At 59.8% G+C, this 19,659-nt stretch overlaps 1 protein-coding gene across 1 annotated transcript in view; it reads right to left on the bottom strand.

The window, feature by feature from the left end:
* Positions 1-1,346: 1,346 nt before the first annotated feature.
* Positions 1,347-19,659, bottom strand: part of MLLT6 (MLLT6, PHD finger containing) — a 29,608-nt gene continuing 11,295 nt past the window's right edge. The window contains exons 5-20 of the mRNA XM_057386344.1: positions 19,525-19,628; positions 18,849-18,942; positions 18,062-18,169; positions 13,610-13,708; positions 12,926-13,100; positions 12,040-12,612; positions 11,134-11,288; positions 10,490-10,607; positions 6,458-6,524; positions 6,113-6,255; positions 5,673-5,861; positions 5,443-5,531; positions 4,715-5,076; positions 4,480-4,588; positions 2,307-2,669; positions 1,347-1,460 (exon numbers count right to left, since the gene is read on the bottom strand). Of these exons, the coding sequence (XP_057242327.1) occupies positions 1,416-1,460; positions 2,307-2,669; positions 4,480-4,588; positions 4,715-5,076; positions 5,443-5,531; positions 5,673-5,861; positions 6,113-6,255; positions 6,458-6,524; positions 10,490-10,607; positions 11,134-11,288; positions 12,040-12,612; positions 12,926-13,100; positions 13,610-13,708; positions 18,062-18,169; positions 18,849-18,942; positions 19,525-19,628 (2,793 nt within the window). The 3' untranslated portion in view covers positions 1,347-1,415. The remainder of the gene's footprint in view (positions 1,461-2,306; positions 2,670-4,479; positions 4,589-4,714; positions 5,077-5,442; positions 5,532-5,672; positions 5,862-6,112; positions 6,256-6,457; positions 6,525-10,489; positions 10,608-11,133; positions 11,289-12,039; positions 12,613-12,925; positions 13,101-13,609; positions 13,709-18,061; positions 18,170-18,848; positions 18,943-19,524; positions 19,629-19,659) is intronic.

Below are 19,659 nucleotides of genomic sequence, written 5' to 3'. Positions count from 1 at the left end.
GGAACGGGGGACATTTAGCAATGGATTCCAACAGGATCAGCACAGCCCCACTGCAGAGAAATGGGAATAGTGCAAAGCAGTGAGGGGCAGTGGGGCTGTGCTGAACGCGGCATTAAGGTCCCAAAATTTGGGATTTGGGCTCTTGGAGTTCCCATCAGCTGGAGCATTCCTGCCCACCCCACGAACTCTGGATTTACCCAGGGATGAGAGAAGGAAGGGCAGTGGAAGTTGGTGTTCCCCTTCCAGGAGCTGCCAGACTGTCCTTCYGTCCATCCATCCRTCCATCCCAGCTGAGAGGAAGCCGATTCCCAGCGGAGGCTCCAGKCTGACGATGGAATTAAGATCAAAAGATGGAGAACGATGAAAGTTCCGACATCCCAGGCTCAGGATTCTGGTCACTGTGCCATTCCTTGGAGATCCCTTTTCCCGGGACCAATGGAAGAACATGGTTTTGCCAGACCAGGAATGATTTGTGGTGGGTGGGAAAAAACAGGGACCCGATTTGGGATTCTCTTCCCCCAAAACATCTTTATCTCCAAACTCAGGTCGAGGACCCCACTCCCAGGTCCCAAAGCACCTTCTGACTCTGGATAATCCTGGCCCCTTTTCCAAACGGAGACGGCGCCGTTTGGGAATTCTGGGACGGAAGAGACGGCGCGGAGCAGGAATGTGCTTTCCGAGCCTCCGGCACCTGGCGCAGGTGACAATGTCCTTCTGGGTGGTTTCCACCTCATCCCCACCATCCATCCTCATCCACTGAGCTCCTCCAGCTGGGCTTCGCAGAGGGAAGAGCCCAGCGGGAAAAGCTGGGAAATCTCCGCCCTGGGAATTCTTCTGGACATCTCCACCATCTCCTTCTCCAGCGGTGCCACGTGTGGTGCTGCCCACTAGGACAGTGCCAGGTGTTGTCACATCCTTCCCTGGGCCACCTCCTGCGACACTGCCAGGTGCCACCACGTCCTTGYTTCCTGCAGCACTGCCACATGCCACCAAGTCCTTTCCCAGTGGTCCCACTCCCGGTGCTGCCTCCTGGGGCACTTCCAGCTGCCACCRCATCCTGGGGCACTGCCAAGTGCCACCACATCCTCGCCCAGCGGTGCCACAGCCAGTGTCCCTCAGCAGACAGGGCTCTGGGGGCGTCTCTGGTGCTTCAGGGGCTCCCCACGCAGCCAGCAGGGAGGAGCTGGGCAGGATTCGCTGCAGTTCCCTCTGGCGCATTAAGCAGGGCATGGGGACCCCCACCTTTGCTCCCGGCAGTGCCAGGGCCCGGTCACAGCGGCTGTGTCCCCAGAGCACCTCTCGGGATGCTCCCTGGGGGCTCCGTGCTCCTTGTTCTGCTGGTGCCGGGGTCGGCTCTGGAAAAGCCGCGTTCCCGTGGGAAGAGGAGTTGGCGTTGGCTCCATCGGGGCCGGGGCTTAGCCCTTGTCCTGCGTGAGAGGAGCTCCCTTGTCATTGATGCTCTTTAGGGACAGAGAGAGAGAGAAACAGCAGAGGAGATGGGATCAGAGGGGACAGGGACTGGGGGGACAGGGATTGGGGTTGGAGATGCGGATCAGGGGAGGCAGGAATCAGGGAGGGCAGGAATTGGGGACAGGAGAGCAGAGGGCTCTCACTCCTCCAAAATCCAGAGCCCTGGGAGCCCCGGGGTGCCCTCTGCCCAGTTCAGGCCTAACTGGCCTCAGAATCCTGGCCTTTGACTCCTAAATGTCTCCAGCCAGGGCTGGACCTTCTGGGGACAGGGACAAGGAGAGGACAGGGACGGGGACAGGGGCAGAGAAGGGGACAAGGGAGGGATGGAGCAAATAGAAGTGTCACCCCTCAGGCCCTGACACTGGTACCCCACTGATGGCGCTCACGGAGTGGCTGGAACCTCTCCACTTCTGCCGGGTGGTGCAAGACCCCTTCCAGACCTCGGGTGTCACACAGAGCCACCTTCAGGACCACCACGAGGCTCCAAACACTGCTTCAGACACCTCATCCCATCCCAATTTTAGGGAAAAAGGAGGTGGGGACACCTTCACCCACCCATGACCTCGCCAGGGCTCTCCTAAGAGGTGGGACCAGGATGTGACACTGGCCAGGTGGGACACAGCAAAGCCACAGAGCATCCCAGCTCCGTTCCCTACGTGATCCCCCAAATTCTGAGCAGCCCAGGAGTGTCCCCAGGGCTGTCCCCAGGGCTGTCCTTAGGGCTGTCCCCAGGGCTGTCCTTAGGGCTGTCCCCAGGGCTGTCTCCGTTCCCAGGAATGTCCCCAGAGCTGTCCCCATCGCTGCCCGGCTCAGGGCAGTGCCAGCCGCGTACGCACCGTTGCTTTGGGGCCGCTGCCGTCGGGCTGCAGGCTGAGGAAGGGGTTGGGCTGTGCCGTGAGCACGGGGGGAACGGCCGAGCCCGAGCCCAGCAGGCTCCCGGCGGCGCTGAGCGGTGGCGTGGCCTGCGGGGCCAGCAGGGCGCTGCCGGGGGACAGCGAGGCCACCAGCAGGGAGCTGCTGCCGGGGGCAGCCGGGGGCGCCGAGGTCATCAGGGCGCTGGGGCTGGAGTGCAGCGGCGCCGAGGTGGCGGCCAGGAGGCCGCTCATGGACAGCTGGGACGAGCCGGACATCTGCAGCCGCTGCAGCTCCCGCTTCTGCTGGATCTGCTGCATCATCTGGAACACCAGCGCCTGCTGCTCCTGCCGGGAAGGGCCCCAGAGGGGAGTCAGAGCGGSGACAAAGGAGGGGACAGCCCCATGCAGGGTCAGGATGGGCCGGGGGAGGAATATCAGGTGAATATCAGGAGGAATTTCCGATTAGACTGGAACAGAGTGGACAGGGAGTGCTGGAGTCACCAGCCTTGGGAGTGCTCAAGGAACGACTGAAGGCGTCACCTTGGTTTGGTTTAACGGGCATGGTGAGGTTTGAGCAAAGGTTGGAACGGATGATTTTGGGGGTCTTTTCCAATTYGAGTGATTCCATGGAACACCCTGTCCCAGGCAATGCTTCTGGGGACAGGGACAAAGTCCCCTTGATCCCATGTCCGCAGGGAAAGGGAGGAGCAGCCCTGCTGTTCATTAAACCCGTGACCGTGACCCTGCTGTTCCCTGMCTGGGATTAGCGACCCTCCCCCAGACACCTGCAGGGACACAAATCCCCTCCGCCAATTCCAATCCATCAACACAGGATTGTCCTGTCCTGAATTCCCAAACTGGCTCAGAATTCCTCCCACTGCCCCCAGAGTGGGCTGCAGGCGAGCAGGAGCCGCTGGGAGGGGGGGTTCAAGGGACGCCCTGATACCCAGGAAACGACAGGAATCGCCATGGCAACCATCGACCGCAGCTGAGAGCTGCTGCCATCGCCCTGTCCCCACTGGGCACAGCCCATGACACGGTGACATCAGCTGCCGCGCCAGGAAGCCAGGAGAAACCGGCCTTTCCCGGGAGAAAAACAGCCTGACCAAAAAATGCATCGAGAGAGAGGGCACGGGCCCCTGGAAGACAGCACCCTAACGCAAACCCGAACCCTAAGCCTAACACTAAGCCTAAAACTAAACCCAAACTTACCCCTGAACCAAACACTAAACCTAAACACCACCCTAACCATAATCCAACCCTAAACCTAGCCCTARMCCTAGCCCTAGCCCTAGCCCTGGCCCATGGCTCAGCCCTGGTGACAGGCACTGGTGGCACCCTCGTTGCACTCCAGGCAGGGCAGGGACAGTGCTGAGGGCTCTGCAGGGCCAGGGGCTGTGCTGTGCCACCCCAGGGACCTGTTTGCCACCTCTCCACGGTGACATTGCCATGTCACCCCAGGCAGGGCGGAGACATCCCTGCGGTCCCTGCAGGGCCAGGTTTGCCACCTCAGGGACCTGTCTGCCACCTGTCCATGGTGACATTCCTGGATCAGGGCTGGGTCCACCCCTCGGGGCCAAGAGCCTSGGAGCAGCTGCGCGGGCCTTTCCCAGACCCCAAAACCCTCATTCACCTGCAGAACTCCCCTGGAATCTCCRGTTTTCCATGCGGATGTGCCCAGGCATGCTCAGCTGCCCCAGGACAGCAGGAAATTGGGGTTTCTCTCTTTCTAACCCCCGGCAGGGTCCCCCCGGCACGTTCAGCCTCTCCCGTTGGTGCACCCGGCAGTGGCATCGGGCAGGATTTGCATCCGAGATGGCTGCAGGAGGTGACAGCTCTCCCGATTTCACCCTCCTGACTTCACCTCAGGCTCCCACCTTCTCACTCTCTCAAGATGGGAGAAACCCAGAYTGAACTTTTTAAAATTCAACACAAAAAGAGTTCAATTTCAACTTTTCTCCCCTGGAGGTGCTGCACCCTCCTGCCCGAAGTTTTGTGGCACTCCCTATCCCGAATTTCCAAACGGGCTCCGAATTTCCTCCCCCAGCCCATCCTGCTGACCCCAAGGGTGGGTGCAGGAGATCTGGGRGGAGGAGGGAACTTTAACTTTTCCTCTCCATTCTGAGGTTTTCCTGACAAGCAGCCCATCCCTTACCGGGTTAAGGGGCTGGGAAGTCAGGAGCTGCTGGAGCTGCTGCAGCTGCTGCTCGTGCTGGTGCAGGACGTGCCGCTGCTGCTCCGTCAGGGGACTCAGGCTGGGAATGCTGCGGGACAGAGCGGGGCGGGGCAGGTCAGAGCGGCTCCCGCACGCTCGGGGCCGGTGCCTTCCCCCGCTCCCTCCCTTCCCGAGCTAAACTGCGGCTGGAGAGGCCGGGGCCGCCCATCCTCACCTGCTCAGGCCGCTGGAGAGCTGCAGGGCCGGGGGCCCGCTGGCCGGGGCCGGCGCGCTCGGAGGCTGGGCGGGCTGGGCTCCGTTCAGGCTCCCCAGGATCCCGTTGAGGGGCATCTGCTGGGCTCCGGCCAGGCTGCCCAGCAGGCCGTCCACCACGGGCAGCGCCGAGAGGCCGTGGCCGCCGCCGGAGCCTCCTGCCAGCGCCCCGCCGGCCGCCCTGGCCAGGCCGTTCACCTGCTGCGCCCCGGGCAGGGGCAGGGGCAGCGCGGCCGGGCTGGGCTGCAGCATGGGCAGGGGCGGGGGCGTGCTGTGGAAGGACAGGGAGGAGCTGCTCCTGCTGGGACACCCTGAGTGAGGGTCCTGGGGGAGAAACGGACACAAGAGCATCGGACTGGGRCGGCCGCCCGAGGTCGGCTCGGCTCCGGGAACGGGCGGGGGCTGTGGAGCAGGGGCCTCAGGTGACTTGAGTGAGGGCGGTCCCAGAACTCAGAGGGGTCCCAGAGCTCAGGCCCAGCTCTGCTGGATCTCTGGGATCACCTGGAAGCACTCCTCTCACCTCAGCTACTCCCGCTCTCAGCTACTCTACCCATCTCTCTGACCCTGCAGGGAGACCCTGAACTCTGAGCCTGGGCTACGAGGCTTGGCGAGCTGGCTACTGAGTCTCGGGGCTGCGCTGCCCCTCCCGAGACCCCGCCCGGCCGCCGGGGGCTGCAGAGGCCGCTGTACCTCGGAGGACGTGGAGAGCGAGTTCTCGATGCCGAAGCTGTTCTTGCACGGGGGGCTCTTGCTGATGCTCAGCGAGTCGCTGGTGCACACTGCAGGGGGACAGCACAGGGTCAGGGCCGGAGCATGAGGTGGCCGCAGGGACAGTGGGGCTCAGTGGGACAGATCCCACCCCACCGTTCCTGCTTCTGCCACCCCCGGGCACAGGGGACACGTCCCTTGGGTGGCCTCACCGTTGGCGGGGAGGATGTACTGGGCCTGGCTGCCCGGGCCGTTGCTGCTGGTCACCACGGGGAAGGGGACGGACAGCTGGACATTGAGGAGCTGGAGCCGCTCCTTCTTGGCCGTCAGCGTCATGATCTGCTCCTGCAGCCGCTGGTTCTCCTTCTGCAGCGAGTGCAGGGCCTTCAGCATCTCGACGACTGCGGGGGAAATGGGGAAAAAGGGAGAAAAAAGGGAGGAAAGAGGAAAGGGAACCACAGGATCCACAATCAGACCCCAGTGCGGGAGCATCCCGGCCCCAAAGCGCGGCCCCGCTGCCAGCTCCTCCCCCGTGGCACACACTGGAGCTTTGTCCCCCGCCCGGCCCCGCTGCCCGCGGGCAGAATCCCAGCTGGCTCCCACCCCGAAGCCCCGGCAGCTGCCCCGCCGCCTCCCGGCCCCGGGCGCTCACTGTTGACGCCGGCCTCGCCATTGCCCTGCTTCTCCAGGAGCTGCTCGATGTTGGGGGTGGCCTGGGGGACATTGTCCAGCTGCCCGCTGCTGCTGCACGACACGGTCTGGTCGAAGAGGGTGGGCAGGCTGCTGATGGGGGACCTGGGTGGGGGTGGGGGCGTCAGGGGTGTTCCCTGCCCCGTTCATTCCCTGCCCCGTTCCCTTCTGCATTACCCGCTCYCCATCCCACCCCACTCCCGGCCCCAAGGAGCAGAGCAGGAGCTGCTCCTGTCCCCCCTCAGGCTGTCGCCCTGTCCCTGCCGTGTCCCCCCGCGCTGTCCCGGGATTCCCGGGAGACACTCACATGGAGGACAGGCTCTCCTGCGGGGACGTCCCTCGGCAGCCAAAGCCGCAATCCTCCAGGTCCGGCTCTGCTCGGGGACACGGACAGAGGGCACGGGGTCAGCGGCGCCCGGCGCGGCCGGTGCTCGGGATGCGCCCGCTGGATGGGGGCACCGAGCGGTACCGGGCGGCACGGGGGAGCACCGAGCGGCACCAGAACCGAGCCCCGGGCWGCACCGRGCGGCACCAGAACCGAGCCCCGGGCAGCACCGAGCGGCACCAGAACCGAGCCCCGGGCAGCACCGGGCGGCACCAGAACCGAGCCCCGGGCAGCACCGAGCGGCACCAGAACCGAGCCCCGGGCAGCACCGGGCGGCACCAGAACCGAGCCCCGGGCAGCACCGAGCGGCACCAGAACCGAGCCCCGGGCAGCACCGAACGGCACCGAATGGCACCGGGCAGCACCGAACGGCACCGAATGGCACCGGGCGGCCCCGGGCAGCTCCGCACCCAGAAGCGCAACGCGTGCCCGCAGGCGCCACCCCCGGGGAGGAGCCGCTGGCACCGCCTGGCACCGGCACGGGGGTGTCACCCCSGCAAGGTCACCCGGAGCCGCTCTATCCCCGAGCCGGGCGCGGAGGAGCTTTACGCTCCGCTGGAAACCCCCGAGCCGGTTCTCCCGGGGCTGCCGGSGGAGAGGCCCGCGGGGACGGAAAAATCCCGGGCCCTGCCCGGGGCCACCGCGCCCCCCCGGCTCCGGGACGGGCCCTGTAACCCAGGGGGACCGTAGCAGGACCGTTTAGGCTGTCTCTCCCGTAGGAGGGACCGTTTAGGCTGTCTCTCCCGTAGGAGGGACCGTTTAGGCTGTCTCTCCCGTAGGAGGGACCGTTTAGGTTGGAAAAGACCTTTAAGGTCCCCCAGGATTGAGGATCCTTTTCCCAAACCTGGCTGGGGTCCTTTAAGGTTTCCAGGCACTCAGTTCCTTTCTAAAGAGCTTACAGAGAATCATGGAATCGTTCAGGTTGGAAAAGCCCTCCAAGGTCATAGAGTGCAATCATTAACCAGGCRCTGCCCCTGTCCCCAAATGCCACATCCACACATTTTCCAAACCCTCCCAGGGATGGGAACTCCTCCACTACCCTGCCAGGGCCCGACCATCCTTTCCATGAAGAAATTTTCCCTTCTATCCAATCAAAAGCTCCCCTGGCACAGCCTGAGGCCGTTCCCTCTCCTCCTGTCCCTGTTCCCCTGGCAGCAGGGCCTGACACCCCCCGGCTGTCCCCTCGTGTCAGGGACTTGTGCAGAGACAGAAGGTCCCCCCAGATCCCTGTTTTCTCRGGGATAAACATTCCCAGCTTTCTCAGCTGCTCCTGGGGGTCTAGAACTTTCCCTGGACACTCTCGAGCCCCTCCACGCCCTTCTCAGGAAGATCCCAAAACCGAGCCGGGGATTTGAGGYGTGCCCTCAGCAGTGCCCAGCACAGGGCAGAAGTGCTTCCTCCAGAGGCATCCCTCTGTCCCAGGAAACCTGGGATGGGATTGCCGTGCCCACATCTGGGATTTCTCCCATTCCAAGGATAATCCAGGGCTGGAATGCATTTGTCTGCCATTTGCTTCCCATCCGCAGAACACGTGCCAGGTGCTGTGACTGCAGCTCCAGCTGCCTCCCTACCCCTCSTCTCCATCCCCACACATTCCCACGCACAGGAATCCCGGAAATCTCCCACAGGGAATGCTGTGATTTACAGCGGGATGCCCGGAGCGGGGCATTTCCTGCTGCTGGGAAGGAGCGAATGCAGCTGTGCTTTTCCAGGGTGGGTTCGGGGGATCCTCGCTCCCCCCTCGGGAATGTCTGGCTGGACGGGGATTGTCTGCCTGGATGTGGCCAGCAGCTGCCAGGATCTCCCAGAGTCAGACCCTGGAGCACCTTCCAGTGCCTGAGCAGGTTCCAAGAGAGGGATTTGGGACAGGGGATGGAGGGACAGGACTCGGGGAATGGGTTTGAACTGGAAAGGGGCAGGATTCGGTGGGGTATGGGGAAGGAACTCCTGACTGTGAGGGCAGGGAGAGGCTGGGATGGATTTCCCAGAGAAGCTGTGGCTGCCCCTGGATCCCTGTCCCAGGCCAGGTTGGATGGGGCTTGGAGCCCCCCCTGGGATAGTGGGAAGTGTCCCTGGATGGGATTTAAGGCACCGCCCAACCCACACTGTTCCCTGATCCCAACAGGAGCAGCCCCAGCCTGGTGCAGGCAGCTCCCCCAAAAACACTTTGATTTCCAACCCACTAAAAATCCCCGGAAGCTTTGGCTCCCTGCTCGTTCCTGCTGCACCGTTTGCTGCAGTCCCGGTGTCTGGGGCAGCACCAGGCTCCACATTCCATCATCCCACACAAGCCTGGATTCTCCAGAGCGGGAGATGAGGSAGTTATCGCCCAGGGACAGCCCTTCCCGAGGCACCAGGCTGGGAAGGCGGCTCGGAGACAAGCAGGGAAGAGAAATCCATCGGCTCTGTCATCACCGGGATCCGGGAGAAGCCGTGGGAGGGAGGGCGAGACAGGAGCACAGATAAGGATCAGACTTCCTGCACTGCCAAGGGGATGAACCCCAACAAATTCACCATTCCCACAGCTGGAATCACCTCCTCCAGTGCAGAAAAAATGGGAAAAAGCTGGGATATTGCCACAGCGAAGGTGCTGCCTCTGTGGGATTTGCCTGCACAGACACTCCCGGGAAAGGGAATCTGGATTAAAAGCAAAGTGGGATTGCCTGGAGCTTCCCAAACGTCCCATGAACCGTTTGAGATTAAAGGAATCTCCGTGTTTTTCACGGAAAACAGCTCCACACAGGAGTTGTAATCCACGTTAATGAATTCCCATTAAAAAAAAAAAAAGAATTCGGTGAATTTGGCTGAGCACCCTCTGGCCCACCAATGCCAGTGATGGACAAACCCTAAATGTGACAAAAACGAGGAGCTGTCCCCCATTGGAATTGGGAAAAATCCCCATCCCGAAGCTCCTAAAATCCCAGTCAAGCAAAAAGAACAACTTTTGAAAAGGAAATTGAGGATCGGGAGGTTTTCTGAGCACTTTGGATGATGGATTTTGTCTCCACAGTCCATTCCTGAGTACGGCTGGAACAGGATCTGGATTCTGGGGTTATTCCTGATGGATGATTCCAGAATAACAGCACAGGGAGAAGCCTTTGGTGCGGGAAAGGTAATTCCCTTCATCATGGAAGCTTCCCATCCATGCTTCCCAGCCTTGGAATGGCAAAGGAGGGAACAGGAGCAGAGGATTTTCTTGAGCCACCCCTAATTAGGGCCGTGTTTTCAAGTCCTTGTCACTCAGTGTGATATCAGGCAGGGTTTCACCTCCCAAGATTCTGCATCCCAAATTTCTGGTATAGGGAAGCACAGTCGCACCAACAGCTGAAAACTAGGAGGGTGGTTTTGTGTCAAAATTTAGGATCAAAAATCAGCCTGAAGGGGAAAAATAATAGAAAAAACTTGCTCCAAGTTTTCTGCTCATTAACCAGGCAATTTTCCAAGGAAAATGGATTTGCCTTGGTGGAAAAAAGTGAGCAGTTGTCAGGAATCCAGGGCTGGYACATTCATGTTTGGGAGTGGAAATCTGGATTTTGGGGCATTCGTGGCAAAGTCAACTGGAAAGAGCAGGAAGTGACTGGGAAGGGACTGGGAGATGGAGGTTGGAGGTGTGAGAGGCCTCTCACTGGAAAAGARTCCCAGGAAAAAAAAGCAAACCAGAAATTTTGGAGGTGTTTTGAGCCAGCCAAGCTATCACGGGGCTTACCCAGCTGTGGGGTGGGAAAAATCCCAACAAATTCCTCAGGGAAGGAGGGTTTGACATTCCTGAACTTTCCCAGTGGGTGACCAGGGACAGCCATCATTACCCAGGAGCAGCCACGACACCGCCATSCCCCGGTGCCACCCCGGCTGTCACCCCCAGGGCTGCGAATGCCGGGGATGCAGCGATGGCCTCGGCTCCTCCCGAGCGCTGTCGGGGAGCCCCAGTTCGAACACGGTTTGGGATTCACGTACCTGCCCGGCTGCTCTCCGGCTGGCCYAGGAGTGGGTTCAGGGACAGCCCGGACGTCAGGGGGCTCCCAAAAATGTGCGAGGAAGGGAGGCTGAACGTGGAACCTGCCAAGGAAAACACCTGCGCAGGAAAACAGGGAAATAACCACGTTATTCCAGCTCTTCCCAGCTCCAGCCCAGAGAGAGCAGTAAAAATATCTTCCTGGAAGTCTGGAGAGAAAGTTGGAATGTTCCCAGGGCTGTCTGGGAGCCGGGAAGGAAGAAGCTGTGGGGATGGTGTGGATCCAATCCCARTTCCCTGGAGAACAGCGCCCGGAGAGCTCCTGGCAGAGGGACGGGGGGACGGCGGGGACACAGCAGGGTCGGGATACGGGATCAGGGGTGGCACTGCACAGGATCCAGCACAGGATSGGGACAGGATCCAGCCCGGGACCCACGGACAGCACTCTGCAGAGCAATGGGGAGCTCCAGGCAGTGCCCTTCGAGTGTTCCATTGCTCCCATTGCAGGGACACCAAGGCCACCCGCACCTTCCCCCGTCCCCGAGGGGAGCAGCTCCCGCTCCAACCCCCGGCAAGCGCGGAAAAGCCGCTCCTGCGTCCCCGCTCCATGCAATTGTCCCGAGGGCAGCGGCTCCCGGCTCCTCACCTGCGTGGTGGCTCCGGAGGCGGCGGAGGAGGCGGCGATGGAGCCGGCGAAGGGCGAGCGGTGCGCCAGGAGCCCCGAGGGCAGCGGGGTGCTGCTCCCCGCCCGCAGCGCCGCTCCGCCCAGCGAGATCGGGTCCTTGTTGCTCGTGTAGATCCCTGCGGGCGGGACACGATCAGCGACACGGCATTCCCTCCCTCCCTCCCGCCCTCCCTCCTTCCCGGAGGATCACGGAGCCGGCATTCCCTCTTCTCTTCCCCCAGGCTTAGGGAGCCACATTCCCTCCTCTCCCGAAGGTTAGGGAGCTGCGATTCCTTSCTCCCTTCCTGCCCCAAAGGCCCAGGGAGGCGCCATTCCCTCCTGTCCTCCTCTCGGATGGATTAAGGAGACACCAATCCCTTCTCTTTCCCCTCTCCAACAGGTCACTCTCTCCACAGAGTTAAGGAGCTGCCATTCCCTCCTGTGCCCTGTCTGAAGGACCRGGGAGCAACGATTCCCTCCTCTCTTCCCTAATTTGGGGTCAGGCAATGTCCCTCTGTATCCAGCTGGGAATTCAGCTCTGGCCAGTTGTATTTGCACCAGAGCAAAGAAATTTGAGATGTCCCCAAGCTCAGAGTTACACCCCAACTTCAGGGAAGGTGACCTGGGAGAAATTCMAGGGTGAAGGCCAGGATGGAACGGAGAAACACAAACGTGGACTTTTGTGGATTTTTATGGACTTTTGTGGATTTTTCACTGATTCTCATGGGCTCAAGGGACAGAGCTCAGAGCAGACAGCTCCGAGCTCAATGCTGCAAAAGGCTGGAAAAGGCTGGAAAAGGCTGGAAAAGGCTGGAAAAGGCTGGAAAAGGCTGGAAAAGGCTGGAAAAGGGATCTGAGCCCACCCAGCCCCCTCGGTGGGGGATGTACCTGAACCCAGCAGCGGCGACTCCACGCTGAGGCTGGGCAGACTCCCGGGGTGGCTGAAACTCCGGGCGGAATTCCCAATGCTGGAGCTCACCAGGGACCCCCCAGAGAAGGGGGACGAGGATGTGGACGTGGACCCGGCCAGCTGGGCCCCCAAAATCTCTTTGCCTTTGCCCACCTTGGGCCGGCCGGGCCCGTGCTTGTTCTTCTTGCTGCCCTTGTGCTTCTTCTCCTTGAGGACCTCCCCCTCCTCGGCGCTGAGCGACGGCATTCGCTTGTGGCCACCGCTGGCCCCCGCGGGGCCGCCGAGGGCGCCGGGGGCTTTGTAGTCCACGGGGGAGGCGTCGCGGGCGCGCTGCTGGCCCACGGCCGCSGTGGAGAAGCGCATGATGGAGCCGAAGCCGGAGAAGATGACTTTCTGCTCGAAGGTGTCGCCCTTGGCGGGGCCCTCGGCCAGCGGCGAGCAGCGCGAGGACGAGGACGAGGACGCGGCTTTGCGGAACTTCTCGTCCTCCTGCTCCAGCTTGGGGAAGGTCACGAAGTCCGGGGAGCAGCCCAGGCTGCTGCAGGAGGGACCTGGGGACGGGGGACAGTGGGCAGGGGGACAGAGTCACCGCCTGTCACTCTCTGGGATGGCTCAGAGGGGCAGTGGGGTCACTGGGGAACTGCAGCGGGGGACAGGGGATGAAGGGGGTGTCACCAGGTGTCCCCAGATGTCACCTCTGTCACCTCCCTGGGAAGGGGCAGCTGGCAGTGGGGCCGTTCCCCCAGTCCCGAATCCCCCCATCCCAACATTCCAGGGGTGGAATGGGGCAACAGCCGAGGGAGGGCTTTGGGGKAGCCTTCCTTGTCCTTCCTCTCCCTCCTCCTCCTCCTCCTCGGCCCTCACCCGCGGGCTGGAAGCTGCTGCCGGACGTGGCTGAGCCGAACCCGGCCGAGCTTTTCCCGCTTCCCGTCTTCTTGCCCTTGTGGCCGCTGCCATGGCTCGAGGATTTCCTGCCCTTGGCCTCGGCCCTGGCCRCCTCCAAAGTGTCCTTGGTGGCCTCGTGGTGGCCTCCGGAGCCCTGGGTGGGGGACAGACAAGGGGTCACCCCCGGGACCAGCAGTGGCTGCAGTGGGAGCTCCTTTTCCCGATTTTCCTGGCTTTCCCGATTTTCCCCCCTTTCAGAACAGGAATCGCTCCCTCTCTCACAAAAGGCCCACGCTGGGTCCCTCAGGGGAGAAAAGTGACTTTGTGACATCTCCTGCTGCTCGGTGACASCAGGATTTACATTCTCTGGGATTGGGCTCATCCCAAGGAACTGCAGAAAATGAAACAGGGATCAGGGACAGAGTCTCCAGCCCCAAAACCTCCAGCCTGGGCTGTGATTGTGTCACATTTCCTGCCCCTTTTCCCTGTTTCCCAGGTGGGTTTCCCTGCCCCTTTTCCCTGTTTCCCAGGTGGGTTTTCCCGCCCCTTTTCCCTGTTTCCCAGGTGGGTTTTCCTGCCCCTTTTCCCTGTTTCCCAGGTGGGTTTTCCTGCCCGTTTTCCCCATTTGGGGGTGGATTTTGCTGCCCGTCCCATGGTCTGTACCTTGTCAGCGGCCACAGCCACAGGGGCCGTGGGGAGGCTGCTCGGAGACTCCGGACGCTTCTTGTGCTTCTGTTTTGGTCTCTCCTTGTCCTTGCGGCTCTGGGGAAAAAACCCAAACAAACCAGGAAGCACTGGAATGTCAGAATTCCCGCTGCTGGGAAGAGCAGCAGGGAGGGGAAGGGAAGGAGGGAATGCAGGGCTGGATTTACATCCAGAGCTCCCTTCTCCACCCATCCGCACAATCCCGGCCCCGGGATGCATCCCAGGGTCCCTGCTCCAGCTGCAGCCAACATCTGGAGCCCAGAATATCCACGGAAACCCCCGGATCAGTCGATGGGAAGAGGAGAGGGAAGGATTGAACAGGCCCTGGATGATTCCAGGAAAATGGAATTCCCTGGAGCTTTCCTCCTGCCATCCCCTGAAGGGATCCTTTCCCCCCCTCTCCGCCTCATTCCAGGCTTTCCCAGAGCCAGGGAATAATGGGATCCTCGATTCCTGGATCAGCTGTGGAGATCCCAGAATCCACCCCGGAGATCCCCCGGTGGCCTCTCCCAGCCCTGCTCCCGGTTTCGTGGAATTTGGAATATCCGTTCCTGGAGCTACAATATTCCACAAAAAACCCCAAACCTCTAATTTCATTTTTTCACCCTTTTTTTAGTGCACATTCCCAGCCTTGACAACGAAAAAGGAGCTGGAAAATAGGATTTTTCCAGCCTGAGTGGCGTAAGACAAACGGAAATTAAATTTTAATCAAATCTTCGCTAAAACTCATCAATCTTTTAAATCCTCGGGGCTTCCCATGCTATAAAATCCTCCRGGAGTCTCCCGCGTTTTCCAGGACAGGGAGATGAGAAAAGCGCGTCCCAGTTCCTTGGGAACGGCAGGGAAMGTTTTTTATCTCACATCTCCACATATTTTCCAGAGGGGAAAGGAAAGCTGGGGATGGGGGAATTTGCCCATTTTCCAGGACAATCCACCCCTAAACTCAGCTGGAAAGCAGCGATCTCCCGGATGCAGCGCTCGGGGATGGGAGCAGGAGCAGAGCCCTCATTCCCRTTTCGCATTTGAACGCTCTCTGTGCTGTGGGCACTCCTGGAACTCGGGTCCGGGAGGGAATGGGCACAAACTCCCGCAGGATCCCCAGCAGGCTCCCATTTCCAAAATAAATGCTCGGGTTTTCCCAAAAGCAATTCCAAACTCTGCAGATTGGGGTTTTTTTTGGGAAGATCCAGCCTGGGTTGCACGTGCCGAGCAGCTGCACTCCCATTCTTGGGAATTCCGGGCCCCAGAGCTCCGTGCTCAGATCCAGAAGCTGCTCCGGAGCTGGAATCTCCGCAAGGGCTCCGCCTGACTTTTCCAAACCCCTTTCCTGTTCCTCATCCCATCTTTTCCAGGCTTTCTGTGCCATTCCTGCCTGAGCAGGGCAGGAACCCCCAACCCTGGGCATCCTCTGGGCTGAGCTTTGCCCACTTTGGTTGCACCGTGCCACCCTCCAGGTGATCCCTGAAAATTCTGGGAGCTCCCAAAGCGCCAGGATGTGACAGAGTCCTCTGGATTCCTGGAGAACTGCCCATGTCCAGCAGGTCATGGAAATGACCCCAGGGAAATTGTCACCCCAGGGCTGGCCCAGGGTGGTGACGGCACCACAGCACTGGATTTGGGGGCTCGGTGTCCCCTGGCTCGGGGTGTCCCCAAATTCCTCCGGAGGTTTTGAACCCTGCGGGTTCTCCCCGAGAACCTGAAACCTCCAAGAGCTTCCTGCGGAAACCACAGGGAGGGAGAGGGGAGGGGGGAGCGGGGATCTGTCCCCTCCCYTCCGTGTCCCCTGTCCCTCCCCTGTCCCCTGGCCAGCCGGCTCCTTGGCACACGGGGCGGGAATTCCAGGGATAACAGCGCCGGCAGGAGCGGGAGTTCCGCGCAGGAGGAGGGAGGATGCACCGGGAGAGCAGGAAACCTTTCCCACCCCATTCCCAGCTCTTTAGCCCAGCCCTACCTCGCTCGGCGCTGCCCGGGGACGGGAATGCGCCCCCAGCCCCGAATTCATGGAAAGCGAAGCGGGATGGAGCAGCGGSGGCTCGGGGCAGGGAGAGCCCTGGAGAGCCGGAGGATCCGAAAGGAATCTCGGGCTGCCAGAAGGGGCTGCGAGCGGCTCCTCCAGCGCCGCCTCCCCTTCCCCGAGCCCCCGCTCCCCATCCCTGGACACCGGGAATTGGAGCCTGAGAGCGGGATTGGGCAGGACCAGGAGGGAGGGAAGAGCCGAGGGGGCTCCGCTCCTCCTGCCGCTCTCCCAGCTGTTTCACCGGGTTAAATCCTGAGCCCCACCGTGACCAAAGTTCCAAAGTTTCCAACGGAAATTCCGAGCAAATCCTGGGAATTGCCAGGCCCCGCAGCCCAGGGGAGTCCCCATTGCCAGGATCCCAGCTCTGCCCGGAGGGATCCGGCTCCGGACAGGCTCAGGGCAAAGCSGCATTCCCAATTCCATGGCAACACGGCCGCTCTGGCATTCCCGATCCATGGGGAAGGAACGGCCGAGCCCCCCCGAAGGGATATTCCACAGCCACTCCCAGCCCTGTGACCCCCCTGAAGCGCCCTGAGCCCCTTCCCGCACCCCTCTCCCGCTGCACGAGGCAATTCCAGCCCTGGAAGGGGCCTCCAGAGGGATCCGCCGCCTCCGGAGCCGGACTCATTCGGGAGCCTCCAACAGCGGCAGAGGCCATAAATAAATCCCAATTTCTGCCGTTCTCTCTCTCCCGCTGGCGCTGCCCTGATTCCCACCCGTGCCAGGGCTGGGATAATTCCAGCTGAGCCTCCCAAAGCTCCGTCAATCCCCCCCGATCCCGCCCTTCCCGGGATAAAAATAGCAACGTTCCAGCCCCGCCCGGTGCCGAGCCGCGGGCTCTTCCTCCCTCCTCCTCCTCCTCCTCCTCCTCCTCCTCCAAACATTCCCCTGCCCTGCATTTCCCGGCTCCGCGTCAGCGCCACTTCGGGATTGGGGTTTCCCTGCTCGCCCAAGGATCTGGGATCGCTTCCCAAAACCTGGCGGGCGGCGTTCCCAGCTGGAAGTTGTGGGAGAATTCCCGGCCGGGAGGGGAGGGATCCTCTGGGGGGATCCAGCGGGGCCGCTTTGGGGTCGCGGCCAATCCCAAGGGATTGGCACATTCCGGGGGGCAACGGGACGGGAACAGATCCCAAAGGGTAAACACGGGCGGAGGTGGAGGATTCCCGCTGGGAATGTCCTGAATTGGGTTTGTACGGGGGAAATTCGGCTTTTGGCTTCAATCCGGGGCTGGCGGGAGGAGGAGGAGATTTGGGAAGAGTTTGGAGCACATTCCAGGGGTTCTGGGACAGCTGGAGAGGGAATTTCACCAAGGAAATGCAATGACRGGACACCGGGAAGGGTTTTGAGGAAAGGGAGGGGTGTTTTGGGTGGGATATTGGGATGGAATTCCTCCCTGGGAGGGTGGGGAGGGGCCGGGATGGGATTCCCAGAGGATGCCCCATCCCTGGAAGTGTCCAAGAGCAGGTTGGACGGGACTTTTCTGACACCTGSGATAGTGGGAGGCGTCCCCGGATGGAACTGGATGGGATTTAAGGTCCCTCCCAACCCAAACCATTCAATAATTCCCTGATTCCTGTTGTAACCCGGGACATGGCCCAAAAACCCCTAAAAACTCCCCAGCCACACTGGCAGAGTCCCTGTGAAACTCATTCCCGCCCCAGTGCCTCGGAGTGGATCCATCCTCCCACAAAATCTGCAGGAAAAACCCTTTATTCCTCTCCCCACATCTCTGAGAGCCCAAATCTTCAAAAAAACCCCAAACCCAACCTTTTGGGGCTATTTCTGGGTACAGAAGGCAGCCCCAGACAGCCCCTGGCTCCTCATCTCTGCCTCCCACATTCCCGGCTGCTTTTCCCGGGAATTCCAGCCATTCCCACCTGAGCTGTGGGTTGATGATAAACCCTGGGGTGCTGCTGCCACATCCAGGAATGGTGGAGCCCTTTTTTTGGGACCAGGAGCGTTAAAAATTCCTGCCCCAGCCAGACCTGGCTCCTAAATAATTATTTTATCCAGATAAACTCATTTCAGAGAAAACTTGAACCCTTTTCCTGGTAAATCCGACTCAAAACCGCTCCRTAATCCACATGAATTAATTTTTTCTTCCCCCAAAATTACCCTGCTGACCAATAATCAGGATTTTTATTGTTATTAATTTTAACTTTAAAATTATTATTTTAAAGTTATTATTTTAAAACAATAATTATTCTTTTAAAATTATTGTTATTGTGAATTTAAAATTATTATAATAATTTAAATTTATTATTTTTATTGAAATTTTAAATTTGTTACTATTTTTAACTTCAACTCCAAGGGCGACCAGCCCCAGATTTTGGGTTTAGAGCCACCTCCGCCTCCTTTTCCCCCCGGATTGAGGAATCCCGGGAATTTCTCACCTTCTTGGGTCTCTCGTGGTGGGACAGGAGCTTCTCCTGCGTGGGGGACGCCGAGCGGCTCCTCCGGCCCGCGAGGAAGGAGCTGCTCCCGGAATGCCGGGAGGTCTTCTGAGGGAATCGGGGATGGGGGAAAAGTGGGGAAAACGGGGGAAAACAGAACAAAACAGAACAAAACAGAACAAAACAAAACAAAACAAAACAAAACAAAACAGAACAACACAGAACAAAACAGAACAAAACAACAAGATAAAACAAAACAGAACAAAACAAAACAGAACAGAACAGAACAGAACAGAACAAAACAGAACAGAACAAAACAAAAAAACCAACAAAATAAAAGCAGAAAAAAACAACAAAAAAAGGAGGGCAAAGGCATTATGGGTCCAGATTTTGGTGCTTCCATGAGCCAAGGGGTGGGAAAGGGACAAAGCCTGAACAGTTCCTAACSCTGGACCCGAAGCCACCCCAAACCCCTGGAGAACCCTGGAGCACCTCCTTTCCTGGGAGAGGGAAATCCAAACAGCCGGGAAAAATCCCAAATAATCCAACCCTTGCTTTTCCAAATGGCTCCAGGAATTCCAAAGATTCTCCAGAAATGCAAAATTTCAATTGAACCTCAATTATGGGATAACTCAGAGGGAAGAGCAGCTGCCCGCGTCCCTGTGGGATTCCTCCTGGCATTTCCCGCTGYTCCGAGCGTGGACAGAGCCAATGCYCCCCCAAACCATTACAATTCCCGAAATAAATAAAATTCCCTAAATAGATAAAATTCCATTGAGAACCTCACCATTTTGTTGAAGTGGTACTTGCAGTAGCCACAGTATTTGACGTTGTCGACCTCCAGCACTTCCTCCTCGCACAGGAGCCCGGCCATCTGCGCGCTGAAACACCGGGAATTAGTGGGAAAAGGGGGAAATTCCTGCCCGAGGCCACGGGATCAGCCGGGATAACCCAGGCAGGGCCTGCAACTCCCCTGCTTCCGTGGGAAAGAGCAGCCTGCTAGAATTTACACGAAACCCTCAAAATACGTTCTTTCCACYCTTTTTTCTGGCAGTTTTGCGGTTTTTTAAAGGGAAATCGGGGATGATTCCGACAGAAGGAGAAGGGAATCCGTGCAAATCGGAATCTCCCCACTCATGCAGAGCCCGGGGCTGTTCTGAGGGCTCCTGAGCATAATCAACCTTTTCAACCCCAATATTCCCAGCCAGAATTTGGGGAAGGATCTTCCCGGCTGSTGATTCACCCCTCTCCTCCTCTTGGATCCCACAGGGAATTCCCAACACTGAGAACTCCTGGAAAACCCTTCCCACCTGAGCGAGGAGGAGGAGGAGGAGGCAGCCCCAGATCCCGGGGTGGGATCGAACCCAAAACCCCACAACAGCCGGGGGAGCGCGGCCCCAAATCCAGGGCCGGGAAGGGGCGGCTGCGGGAGCATCCCAGAGGAGAATTCCCGGGAATCTCACCAGGTGACGTGGAAGGCCTGGCGGCAGCCGTGCCGATTGCACGCCATGCACGCTCCCGAGGCCGCTTTGCTCTCCCGGCCCTGCTCCTCGCAGATGTAACAGGTCTGGGACACGGGGAAAAAAATATTGGGAAAA

Source organism: Malurus melanocephalus, unplaced genomic scaffold, assembly GCF_030028575.1.
Source record: "Malurus melanocephalus ecotype Western Australia unplaced genomic scaffold, MMel_1.1 scaffold_955, whole genome shotgun sequence".
Lineage (NCBI taxonomy): Eukaryota > Metazoa > Chordata > Aves > Passeriformes > Maluridae > Malurus > Malurus melanocephalus.
Note: the sequence above shows the minus strand (reverse complement) of the source record. Positions and strands in the feature narration are given on the sequence as shown.